The sequence below is a fragment of the Myxocyprinus asiaticus genome, chromosome 14 (genome assembly GCF_019703515.2).
Source record: "Myxocyprinus asiaticus isolate MX2 ecotype Aquarium Trade chromosome 14, UBuf_Myxa_2, whole genome shotgun sequence".
In the NCBI taxonomy this organism is placed as follows: domain Eukaryota; kingdom Metazoa; phylum Chordata; class Actinopteri; order Cypriniformes; family Catostomidae; genus Myxocyprinus; species Myxocyprinus asiaticus.
In genome coordinates this window covers 10,838,777-10,852,340 of record NC_059357.1, presented here as the reverse complement: position 1 = coordinate 10,852,340, position 13,564 = coordinate 10,838,777, and the positions used below count along the sequence as shown (strand labels likewise).

Here is a 13,564-nt window from a genome sequence, read left to right as displayed (position 1 = left end):
GTTTCAGAACAGCAAAAATCGCTTACAGCACCTTTAATGTTAAGACAAATATTAATGTATTACGAGAGTGTATTAAGCAGACCGAAGAAAAATCAGTTCTGTCTTAATGTAGTATTAATGTAAACACAGCCATTTATGTATTACATGAGTGTAAGCAGTCAGGACAAAAATCTTATATCTCAAATTATCCGATCTGTGCGATGTGTAAATGCAGCCTTATACAGTGGCTTTCAACCTTTTCGTTTCAAGGCTACTCATTGTCCAAGACTTTTACAAAGCCCCAGAATCTAGAAGTGTCAGTAGATTTAAATAGTTATCACAATTAATTTAATGATTCCAGACGTTTCATGAACTGTCATGATTTTAACTAATTTCAGTATTTAAATGAAGTTATCATATTTCAATATAACTTATTTTGAATACTTTTAAGACATCTTGAGGCCCCCTTGGAAGTTTGCTGAGGCCCCCTAGTGGGTCCTGGCCCCCTGGTTGAGAACCACTGGCCTAATAATTTTAATCAAACAACAATACTGACAAGAAAACAGAGGAAAGCGCTCACTGTCCTTGGCTGGATAACTTAAGTAGCTGTAAACCCAATAAATGTAAATGACAGGTTTGCTTCTCAGTCAAACTCTGACCGCATTGAATCAGTATTCTTGTGTATATAATAATCACACAGTAAAGATTGCTAATAATTTAAGTAGTTTCATTTTGCATTAGATTACTTTTTTAATGTTTATATATTATGATTTTTTAAATGTTTAATTGCTGCTGTTACTGGAAAACCTAAAGCACTATTTACTCTGTTTTCTCTATTATTTCTGGCTCTTGAATAATTACTTTTAAAGGTTGAAGCAAAGTTTACTTAAGAAACTTCATGGTCCTTTGCATTGCAAATGCAACACTCTATCAGTGTACAAGCTTGTAAATGTAGTTGGTTATGTAATGCAAATGTTTAAATGTATAACCTTACAAGTTATGCACTATAGTAAAAGTGTTAAAATGTCAAAAGATAATACTGTGTGAGGAACAGGCCAAAAAGTAAGAGTTTATTAATTGATAGTCTGCCGTTTTACTCGATATTTGTGTGAAAGGAGATACAAATAATTGTTGTAGCACCTCAAGTGTTCATTTTACCAGCAAAGTGCCATGATACCTACAAACAACGAAGCACATAAAAATAATTGAGCAAAAATCTAGGTATACTACAGTGATTCTGCGAGACCAGGCCTATAAAGACATACAGGCACAGGCAACAGACATGCACAGACACATATTATCCAAACATTTATACAACAAAAGAATATATGGGTCTAATTTGTGAACATTGAGAGGGTTAAGTCTAATGGATTAGTCTGCTGACAGAAATGAGAAGAACATAACATCAAATCCTCTTCATGGCATTGGTTACCTTTACAAATTGTCACCTTTCACATTTCTTTAAACTGCATTGACCCAGTTCTGTACAGACATGAACGATCTCTGATATAATGAAGGTGTGATCATTCTTTTAAAACCAGTTAGTCAACCATCATACAGTTATGATAACTTAAGTTTACAAACACCGTCAAGCTATTTTATATTTGTGTTTTGTGACTGGAATAGGGAACATGACAATCAGCTTGAATGTAGGGTGACCATATGTCCTCTTTTTCAGACCTTAAAAAAGCATCCGACCGGGATTTCTAAATTTGCGAAAATGTCCGGGATTCGGCTTTAGTTGCATTATGATGTGCATCTGATCTAATACTTCATTGTGTGCACGCGCATATTTGCGTTGCTTTAACCCCTCTTTGTAAGTCCCGCCTTCTCGCACACCAATTCGTCGATTATAAGAGGCTTGCAGCAACTATTGGCCAAATTCCTGCCTGTCAGTCTCTCCGCGAATGGCTGTTGTGTTCAGCATCAAACAGTTGCTTGACAGTAGCAGCAAATGACAGCTGAGTGGAAACAATGCCCAAATGAAAGTGCAAATTTACAGAAGATTTGCACAAAAAATTCCCATGCTTTCATCCAGGTTGAGATCCATGGGAAGCAGAATATTTGACATGTAAAGCTGGCACTTATGTGTCAGTTGCTAATAAAGGTGCAAGTGATTTAGAAGCACACATTAACTCTGCGAAGCATAAAGAGTCAGCAAAAGGTGAAAGTTCATCTGGTAAATTAATGGGCTACTTTTTGCGACCATGTAAAATTGTTATCACACTGCTTCATTTTCCATAGCCATTCAAAATAATAGTAATAGTAAATGAAGGTACACTCATGGCATCAAATATTTTATTTTAGTACATGGACATTCAAAATAATGTTGGAAATTTGTATTTATTTATGTATATTTATGTTATGCTAATTGAGTGTCTTTTTCACTGTATTAAAATTTGCATTCATAGTAACACTGTTTTGAACCCTGTTATTCCACCCCACCCCCCGGCGAAAAAAAAGAAAAAAAGAAAAGTGTCCTCTTTTTGGAAAACCAGAATGTGGTCACCCTACTTGAATGGAAAGTAATTCCTTTCATACAATAGAGATTTAAGACTTGTTTCTATTGTAAAGCAATAAAAGGAAGTGCTGGATTGGATTGAATACTGACCTCTAAACTTTTGGTGTATTTCTGACACATTCATTCTCTCTGCTTGGCAGTATTTGTAACATAGCATAAAACCTTAGGAAGAAAAGCAGTAGAACAGGAAGTGTTTTATGAAAGGAAATGGTATGCTAATACAGGGGCATGATATCAGAGTGAGCCACAGGGAGGCGATGTTGGCATGTTGCATAAATCCTTCAACAAAGTGGCAGGTTGTTTGGTTTTGTTGAAGATTGTCTTCCTTAGAATTAGCTTAACACATTTATACAGCACAGTGTCAGTATCACTCACTCCCAAAGTCCCAAAGTTTTCAGCCACGACTGAAATTACATCAGCTTACCATCAAAGTCACATTTAAACCATTCTTTAAAAGTCATCAGGGGTTTGGAGCCAGATGAAGAAAAGCTATGAAAACAATGGAAAATAAATGAGAGCTTCCTTAAAGGCCCTCTGACATGACATCAGAACAGGATATTACTGTTTTTCCTACAGCAAGCTAAAGCGTGTATGTTTTAGAATATGAGAGACATTAACAGTACACAAGGCACTCTCATCCTCCTAATAACTTATGCCATCAGGTGTGCACAACAATAGGCCATAACAACCACTACCCAATATAATGACTAAGTCTATCCAAAGAAAACGTACATTCACTTTTTATTTCTGTTTGCACTCACTCTGTTTGTAGTGCACTCACCCATGTCTCCTTGCCTTACAGGTTGTCAGGGTGCCCATCCCTTTTTTTCATGTTTGTGAACAATTTTAGAGGTCTGAACACACCATGCCACAGAGTTTAATTACTAAGAACTATAGGGCATGTCACAACATTGTTTGGCTTCTTTATTATCAACCGTCTTTTAAAGAATTCAGGAAAAAAAAAATCACAGCTCACTTTCAGTATAGTAAGTAATCTTTTCAGTCAAATTAAAAGTCGTATCTGAAGTATAATATTAGAATATATATTTTGGTGGCGAAGTAAGGATTTTGAGTATCATTTAGCCTTTTGCATGTATGCTTGAAAGGTGAGAAGTATTCTCCTGAGACATTGTTAGCACAGATCTTAGGATCTGAGTCAGGCTTAATAGCTGCAAGGCGACAATTATTAGCACTGATGTTTTCAGTTTCTCAGTTAAAAAAACAAAAACAGAAAATGATCCTAGAGCTTAAAATTTGACAGAAAGAGAGTGAGGGAGAGAGACAGAGATTGAAAGTTTATTATTATAAAGTTTATAATGCAGATGGCGATATTTGTGTCCCACGTCCTGTATGCAGACGCTCAGCTTTCACATCTGACCGAAGTATACTTTGGGCTTTTCTAGTACGGAGATTTTCATTTCATATACTTATCAAAATATTTATTTCTAGCATTTGTATTGAATTCCAGGGAATCCAGTGGCTCTTTCTCGTGTGTCTCTGAACCTTACCTCACCCCACAGCATTTGAGAGAGTTGACCATGCCAACGCTGAACTTCACTGTACATTTTATGTTTTTCCAAGTTGTTTCTATTTAAATAGCATTGCAAATGGATCAACTGATTAAACTGAAGTATGCTTAATACTGTTTAATACTTCTAATAAGCTAAGCTGACCTAAAAAGTATCATTGTATTTTCACTTTTCTTTGGGAGTAGTTTGAATTGGTTTGGAATGGAGGGAAGAGGCACAGTGGGTGTGGGGCACTCAATGCACCTGTATCAGGTTTCAGAGACATTGTTAGTCTGCATCAGTCTCTGAGACTTGTTTCACACAAAACCAGCAGTGTATGAAGCTTAAGATACAAGTTAAGGTTCTTAGATCATCAGATGAGGACTCTCATTGCCCTTTCTATGCTGATTTGGGGAGAAAATATGTGGATTGGATTTAAACATGGTCAGATGTGTTATATGTTCTAAACTGAGAGTACTAAACACTTATTGATAGCTGAAAACATTCAGCCAAATAAGACAAATTATGTTATAAACAAATATACAAGAAACAAAGGATGTAAACATACCACTTTATAAATGGGGGCAATCCAGTTCCATGGAAATCTGCTAAGCTTTCTGTGGAATTCTCTGAGAGAAGATTTTGACTGGGACTGAACATGGGTGGGCGAGGCCATAAACCACATTTTACTTTGATGGAAGATTTCACCAATGATCCATAAATAGGCTACAGTGACTAACCTGTGGTCAGCATTTCAAAGACCATGAGCTCATGTATTGAACTCTGTATTGGAATACTTCCCGATGACCTCCAAATCGCAATTCACTGCTTTAAACACAATCAAGTTCAGAAAAACACCTACACTGGTACCTTCGTCCAGAACTTAATGTGGACAGATGGCCATTGAAAAAAAACCTTACCTTTTGAAATCACTTTTGTTTTTCATAACAAGAATTGCTAATGTTTAGGTGTGACCAGTGAAGCTTGGTGTAAAATTGGGAGAGAATGAGTTAAAGAGTGCAGGCTGGTCACCACTCCCTTTCACAGCTAGTTACCTGAGCGGGCTCGAGCCTCGAATGTATGTTGAGGAGAGACAGGTGAGATTCATCGGAGACGACCGCGGAAATCAAAGACAGGTACTTTTAAAACTTTACAATCCATCCACACTAGTAGCGCAACGCGACAAAACTAGAAGAAATACAATTAGACCGATTCGCGCTCTTGCAGTGTAAACAGTTTTGTTCGATTATGACAGGAGTGTTTGCGAGACTCCACAACACTGCGCGGAAACAGCCAGTGCGCGGGCGCCAAAGTGCACGAAACTGTTCAAAAGTTTCGTAGATTATAATTATGGTGTTTTAAGTGAGTCAGGTCAGTCACTTAAAGTCTAGATGGGGCAAAGCTTAACTGTTAGCTTTAGGTTTCCTGTTTGATAAACCTAATGGTAAACCAAGGGTGTATGCAAATAAAAAATGTTTGCCTCTGAATTGGTTATTTAATAGATTTGGAAAGGACCCTAGAGCGTTTTTGTGGTTTACACTTGGAAAGAAATGACTCAACAGTTTGTGGAGAGAGTAGCTTGCTGTGGTGTGCAGCTTCCTAAGAAGTCCTAAAAAACCTCAGCTGAATTTTCTTCTTTTTTTTCAGTGAGAATTACATAGGCTGCTTTTATTACCACAGTTGTCTTTCACTATTTCATTCATACACAAAATCAGCTCTACATCATTTCATTGATTGTTTTGTGCTTCAAATCATTCAAGGCAGTCTATTTTGATCTCTCATTGGCGAAGGGTTGTTTTGAGAGCACTTGCTCTCTGAACTGCTCAGTGATGAACTTCTAATCACACTTTTATTGATTATTTTGGTCTGGATATTGGGTTATTTAAAGAGTTATTTTGTTGTTATTGTTAAGGTAGTCTATGATTTAAATTTGAAGCTGAGAAATGCTCCCTCTACTGATAATATTATTTTGGCATGTCAACATGATTAAGACAAAAATTTGGTTTTATGTACTGTAGATGTATTTAGGTTTTGCTCTGTGTCCTAAAAAAACATACTTAATATGTTTTTAAGTCACGTTAAATAAGGAAATTTGATATGGAATCTCACCACTGACATTGCAGTTTACTTCATGAATGAATCAGTGTCCAGGAAATTTATTCTGTATCTAATAATCATCTCACCTGGTCATTGTGCAGTGTAAATACATTTACATAAACGTCTTAACATTTAATCAGAACTGAGTGAACAACCGTTAAGAAAAATCGTAATAATCCTATTTGAGAAATTAGGACTTTGTTGGTCAACATTTATACTAGTCTTTATGGTTCTATTATTGCCTTGTGTTGTATCAGGGAGGACTTTCTAATTGCACTTGCTGATCAGGAATGGGGTCAAAATACAGTGGAATGTCACGTCATATGACCATTTTGAGGCCATGAAACACAAATGATTGACCAAACGTCACACTTAGTGCATGTTGACATTGTTAGTGGATGTTGATTGTTTGCAGTTTATGAGTTTGTTTACAATATATTTTGATTACTTGGGGGAAATTGATTGTTAATCCAAGATAAAATTGTTGGAGATTACTTTTAGTTTGGTTAATTTAAAGGATTTTGGACCTTGGATCTCTATGTCAGTGCTGTAGACCAAAGCAGGAAACAGCAACCAAAAAGATACAAACAAAAGCAGTCGCTATAAAGATCAGAGTAAAATGAGTTGATCTAGCTTAAACATTAAGTGCGTTGACATGCACAAGGTCACACCAATTATGCTTAATAAGCCGACAATGTGCAAGGACATGTAAAAGTTTTTCATTATCCAGGGTTAGGGTAATAAACGGTTTGAGCAAAAACCAATTGGCACACACAGATTTTTGCCCATTACACTGATTTTGCGTTGCATGTAAACACCTTTACTGCTGTTCTTAATGGTTTAACTAATTTATCTAATGTGCGCATGACTGTTTACATTTTGACATCAAAAGCAGGGAATAATCAGATGGATTCAAGTGTCATGTAAATGCAGTTTTTTTGGGTTGTCTGATTTTTAAAAAAAAAAATTATATATATGCTGATTTTTGGTAGTTATCAGTGTATTGGTGTGCCTGCAAACAAGCTCATTGCCTGCTCACAAACCTGAAGGTTCTGATTTGCAATATTGGTAATTTGTTTTGCATAAATTTATTGATTCATTTACACTTTGGTTCATGGTAAAGATGAGACCATAGAGAATACTTTAAAGTGAAATCTGGGGAGTGTCTAAAAAAGCTTTTGAGGTTTTATTTGAATGGCAAAACCCACCCTTGACCTATAATCTAGACTTACCACTTGATTTGGTTACTTTAGAAGGTTCTACTACCCAATTCTCAGCACATAACTATTCAACGTGATACAGGAAGTTGTGGGAGAGACTGAATTTGTGATTTCAGTTTGCAAGCACTGCTTCCCCTATTGGAAGGATGGGGTTTTCGCTCGCACTAAAGGCTATAACCGGTACATAAAACACAATGTTTAATTTCATTGTAATATTTCATAAATAAGCATTTGTACTTTTGATTAACTCCAAACTTTTAGTCCATTATTTCATGTTATGTACTATATAGTATTTTTGGTAGACCTCAGGATGTTTACCAAACCCATGATTATGTTTGTTTATGTTAATTAGCATTACTCCACCTCAGAAGGAAATTACAGTTTAACACAACTCCCTCCACCCTATAACAGCAGTCCCCAGCTGAGGTTTCTGTGTTTGTATGTGTGCTCTTTCATGTTTGTGTATGACCTTGAGGAGATCATGATGTGTCCCTCCCCTGAAGTCAGATCTTTTTGTTAAATACACAATTTCTGTGAATCCCTTCTCTCTGTATACATGCTGACAACTGACTCTTAGAAAGCTGCTGTCGTTCAGTGGAAAAGCATTACCAGATCTTGTTCTTTTGAAGCTTTTGGCACCTTTCAGGTGGGAACAAATGTGGTCAGAAACCAACCTTTAGATTTTGTAAGATTTTCTGTTCGAGAAGACTTGGCATTGTTGTTCAGATGGAAGTGAAAGAGGTCATCCTAAAGGCTTGCCATACGCTTGTGCCCAGACTGGAGCCATTTCTGAGGTTTCGTAAGGTAAGCAGTAAACACAAGGCAACGTTATGAGACTGAGAGTGGGTTTTGTGGGATTGCTGTGTAAGATATGCAGGTAGAATATGGTGGAGTCACTGATTACATCAGCACTTGTGAGACTATCCTACTGTTGTTTGCTTGAAGAAACAGTTGTTTGTTGTTTACCCACCAAAGATATTCTATTCAAAGTATGTTACTAGAGAAGATGTGACACAGTCAAAGAAAGTTTATTGTGTAGCCTTAAACTGACCCATGATCAAATGATGTGATTCCTCTTAAAAACTTTGACAATTACAGGTTATTTCCCATTTTTGAAACATACAAGTGATTTTGGAGGATGTTACATGCTATTTAATCTAAAACTATTTCTTATTCTTGTATAATAATTATTCAAGCAATTTATATGTAAAAAAAATAAAAAAATAATAATAATTATAATATTAACTGATAGATTGCATTTGTACTTTTTCAATTCATTTGTCACACCGACTAGTTGACTGCAAAACAACTAAAAGGTGATTAAAAACAATGGATGCAGAAACACTGACCAAATACTGCATGTTGATCAGATATATATATATATATTCTTTTTTTAATTTGTTTATTTGAAACCTGCTCCTATCATTTTAAGTCATTTTAACCCAGAAGCATACATGAATATATCTCGATAATGGTTTGGAGTAGAAAATTATAAATGTAAAATGTATATTAATATATCATATATATATATATATAAGTTTTATAAGTATAAATTGTATAAGTTCATGGACATCATTTTGGTTATTTGTCAAATTAAGTTGTTGTTCTGGTTGTTACTGCAATAAAAACCTTTCTTGTCACACACAGCCAAATGTATTTGATTGTGTGTTGTCTTGAAGAAGTTGTGTTCCTTTTGGCTTACACATCTGATTCAGATTTTTGGGAGACTATATGGCAGTAAATGTACATTTTTGGCTTGGTTTCATGCTTCACCATTATGTGTGTATCAAGCTCTCCTAAAATGTACTGCATGCAGCGGGAACCTATGCCCGCTCATCTGTTTTGATCTTGGCTTCCTTTTTCCCAGAGAGTGTGCCATATATTGGAAAATACATTATCGGCATGCTTCCTCGTTTTAGAAGTACATGCAATCAAGAGAAACGTTCACTCTCACTAAACAAACACAGCATTTAATTAAAGAGAGAGTTCACCCAAAATTAGAAATTCTCTCATCATTCACCCCAGTGCCATCCCAGATGTGTGTGAATTTCTTTCTTCAGCAGAACACAAACTGAGATTTTTAGAAGAATATTTTAGCTCTGTAGGTCCTTTCAATGCAAGTAAATGGGTACCAAAATTTTGAAGGTCAAAAAATCACAAAGGCAACATAAAAGTAATCCATATGACTATTTAACAGTGGTTAACAGTGGTTAAATCCATATTTTCAGAAGCATTATGAAAGGTGTGGGTGAGAAACAAATCATTATTTAAGTCATTTTTACTATAAATTCTCATCCTTGCACAGGAGATGGCGATATGCACAAAGCATGTGAATTGCGAAAAATAAAAGAAGAAGAGTGTGAAAGTAAAAGTGGGAATTGATTGTAAAAAAAAAAAAAAAAGGACTTGATCGGTTTCACACCCTCACTTATCATATCGCATCTAAAGATATGGATTTAACCACTGTAGACTTATGGATTACTTTTGTGCTGCCTTTATTTGCTTTTTGGACCTTCAAAATATTGGTACCCATTCACTTGCATTGTGAGGATTTACAGAGCTGAGATATTCTTCTACAAATCTTCATTTGTGTTCAGCAGAAAGTCATACACATTTGGGATGGCATAAGGGTGAGTAAATGATGAGAGAATTTTCATTTTTGGGTGAACTATCCCATTAAGAGGGCTTGTTTGTGATGTTTTAATGAGCTTGCACAGGTGTGCAGTATGGATTTGCAAGAATGGTCGACTACTAATATTTATATTTTTAGTGGTGGTGGTTTTAATGGGAGACTCATTTCTCAAATTAAGAGATGCATCTTCTTGGAGAGTGTTTTTGCATGATGATAACTTGCTGTGCTTGTAAGTGAACAACAGTCAGCACAGTAAAACCCTCTGCAAGAAGTTTTGTCTCTTTAATGCTTATTTAGTCCTTTTATGTGTTGCGGTTACAGTAATCAAAGTGCGGAATCAACAATACATTTCAAGACGATCACTGTTGGACTAGAAATCCTCTTCTGTGAGAAATATTCCCGTATTTGTGAGGTGCTGTGGTGAGATTACTTTTATAATAATTATATAATGAAATTCTGTCACGTTGACATTTGACATAGATAAGTGATCATGCAATTCCTGTGTTCTTGTCATGTAGTCTGTTCATATTGTCTTTTTCCACAAAGGTTTATTTTTTACTTTGGTGTAAAGCTAATCAGAACCATATCCCTTAAAAAAAAAAAAAAAAAAAAAAAAACAAACCTTAGTTTTAAGGGTAATGCTTTGAATTTAATGTTCTGTTAAGATAAACTGGCAGAATGTATATAGGCTTTTTGTTTCAATTTAACCTTTACCTCATTCTGTCAGACCTAATCTAAAGGATCAAACTGAATCTTATATACATATTAGGTGGAAATAACAATTTTGACCAGGGTTTTTGTTGTCTTTGTTTTGAATCAGTCAACCAAGGGACTTCAGTGCATGTTGGTGAATTAAACCACATTTCTTCATGCAAATGAACTGCACTTAAAGGGATAGTTCACCCAAAAATGAAAATTCTGTCCCTCATGTTGTTCTAAACTGTTATGGCTTTCTTTCTTTTATGGAACACAAAAGGAGATTTTAGGCAGATTGTTACGGACTGACAGCCTCAGTCACCATTCAATCAATTGCATCTTTTATTCATATAATAATAGTGAATGGTGGCTGAGGCTAATATTCTGTCAAACTTTTCATTTTGTGTTCCACGGATGAAAGACAGTCATATGGTTTTGAAACAATCTGAGGGAGAGTAAATGATGATAGAATTTTCATTTTTGGGTAACCCATGCCTTTAGAGGAAAGACAAGATTTTCAGTGAATAACAACTTAAATTTTGTTCTCTTCCATGCAGACAAATATTGCATAGCTGATTTGTCATTAGAGCTTATTGTCATTAGTCAAATCGACTGTTGTTATGGTACTTTTTTCATCCTGTAACAGGTAAAGGTTGGGCAAGGAGGAGGTGGGAACCAGTTGAACAATCAACATAAACTTTTAATGCATAAATGAACATAAACAATGAATTTAAACAAACATAAACAGACACACATGCAACGTGGCCACGTGTGTCTCTCTCTCTCGAACCGGCATCTCCGGCCACCCCTTATCTCGCAATGCCATTGATCAGCTGATTCAGTGCCAGCCGTGCTCCATCACGGCCCGGCCACGCCCTCCTCCTCACACTCCTCCCCCGCCCGATTCAGGCTGGGGCGCCACCGGTCTGACTAACTCCCCCCCATCTCTGGGGGGTGACGCTGCCCTTCAGGCCGTTCTATCAGCCGGTGGTCCACCCCGCCTCCTGTGAACCTGGGGTGAGAGACGAGGGGAGGTGTAGGGATAGGGAAAGGTCGAGTGGAGACACAGAGAGAGAGAGAGAGAGAGAGAGTGAGAGGAGAGAGAGAAAAGAACTTGCTCGCCGGCTCCCGGACGCGCTGTCGCCAGGTCCTCAACCGCTCCTCCGCCCTCTGGCGGATGACAGCTCGCTCCTCTTCCAGCAGATGGCAGCGAGTCCTCTGGCCCCTGGTGGTCAGAAACGCTTCTCCCCTTCTCGGCAGATGACTGCAGTTCCTCTGGCTCTCGGCGGCCAGCAGCAACCCCTCCGTCCCCTGGCAGACGGCTGCGGCTGCTCCACTGGCGGATGGCAGTGGGGAGGACTCCGCGACAGTGCATCCCTCCTCCCTCCCAGGTTTCGGTAACACTGTAACAGGTAAAGGTTGGGCAAGGAGGAGGTGGGAACCAGCTGAACAGTCAACATAAACTTTTAATGCATAAGTGAACTTAAACAATGAACTTAAACAAACATAAACAGACACACATGCAACACGGCCACGTGCGTCTCTCTCTCTCGAACCGGCATCTCCAGTGCCCCTTATCTCGCTCTCCCGCTGATCAGCTGATTCAGCACCAGCTGTGCTCATCACGGCCCAGCCACCCCCTCCTCCTCGTCACACCTCCTTATTGGAGCTTGTGGCTTTTTTTGTATGGAAAAGTGACCTGGACATCTTACTTTTTTGTGCTCTCTCAAAGCAGCCATCATATCCAAAACAATTGACTAATTCTCTTCTTTCCCATCAGGTTGAGAATGAAAACCCCAACACGGCGGTGTATGCTAACGTTACTGACCTGAAGAAGACCGGCCGTCACTCTCCGATCTCCTCTGCCTCCACCTGCTCCTCACCTGGCATTGCCCTCAGTCCCGCCCCTGACTCCGCCTCCTCGCCAAACTCGGCCGGATGGCAGGTTCATACTGACCACGACAGCGGCAAAGAGTTCTATTACCATCCTACCACGGGGCAGAGCAGTTGGTCTGATCCCCGTAGCCCCCACCCAGGTGCTGGTATGGAGTCTGCGACCTCCCCCTTACCTGCATTGTCCATCCCATCCTCAGCCCACTCGCAGGGCTCTGACTGGGAGCAGCTTTTGGATGAGGCCTCTGGGAGACATTACTACTATAACCACACTTTGAAGCAAACCACTTGGACTGTGCCAGATCCGCTGTCCCCTCCGCCCTCCGCAGACGGTGTGCACAATCATGGCAAGCAAGCAGATGTGCCGGTAAGTTATATGCTCACTGGGCCAAACTGAAACAACAGTGGGGTTGGTGAACAAATATTGTCACAGAGCAATATATTGAGGACTGAACAATGTCACCTCTCTATTTTAATTATCTCTCTGTTCATTGAATTACTTTATTTGCTTGCCACTTTTAAAGGAGTCAATCAGTCATTGTGAGTGAATAGCCTTCTCAAAAGCTGATTCTCTCTCTGTTCTTTCTTTCTTTCATTTAATTCTTTATCCTATCGGTCTATATTTTTTCACTCTTCTTTCTTTTGTTAATTTTTCTTTAATGTCTCTTTTTTCTTTCGTTATTTCTTTCATATATTCTGCCTTCCATTTGTTCTTTCGTTCATTCTTTCATAATTTCTTTCTGTCTTTTTCTTTCTTTTATCCTTTCTGTCTGTCTATCTCTGTCTTTTTCATTCTTTATTTCTGTCTGTCTGTCTTTTGTTCATTCTTTCATTTGTTTTTGTTTTTTGTTTTTTAAAGTCTTTCATTGTTTTGTTCATTCTTTCATTCGTTTTTCCATCCATCCATCCTTCCTGTCTGTCTTTTTTCTTTCTTTTATCCTTTCTGTTTGTCTTTTTTCTTTCTTTCTTTTGTTTTCTTTCATTTATTCTTTCATTCTTAATTTTTCCTTTCTGTCTG

General features: G+C 37.8%; 1 protein-coding gene across 1 annotated transcript in view; it reads left to right on the top strand.

Moving 5' to 3' along the window:
* arhgap27l (Rho GTPase activating protein 27, like) overlaps positions 1–13,564 on the top strand; it is a 40,258-nt gene that overhangs the window by 13,364 nt on the left and 13,330 nt on the right. Inside the window, exon 3 of the mRNA XM_051717571.1 lies at positions 12,434–12,913. Coding sequence (XP_051573531.1) covers positions 12,434–12,913 — 480 coding nt within the window. The remainder of the gene's footprint in view (positions 1–12,433; positions 12,914–13,564) is intronic.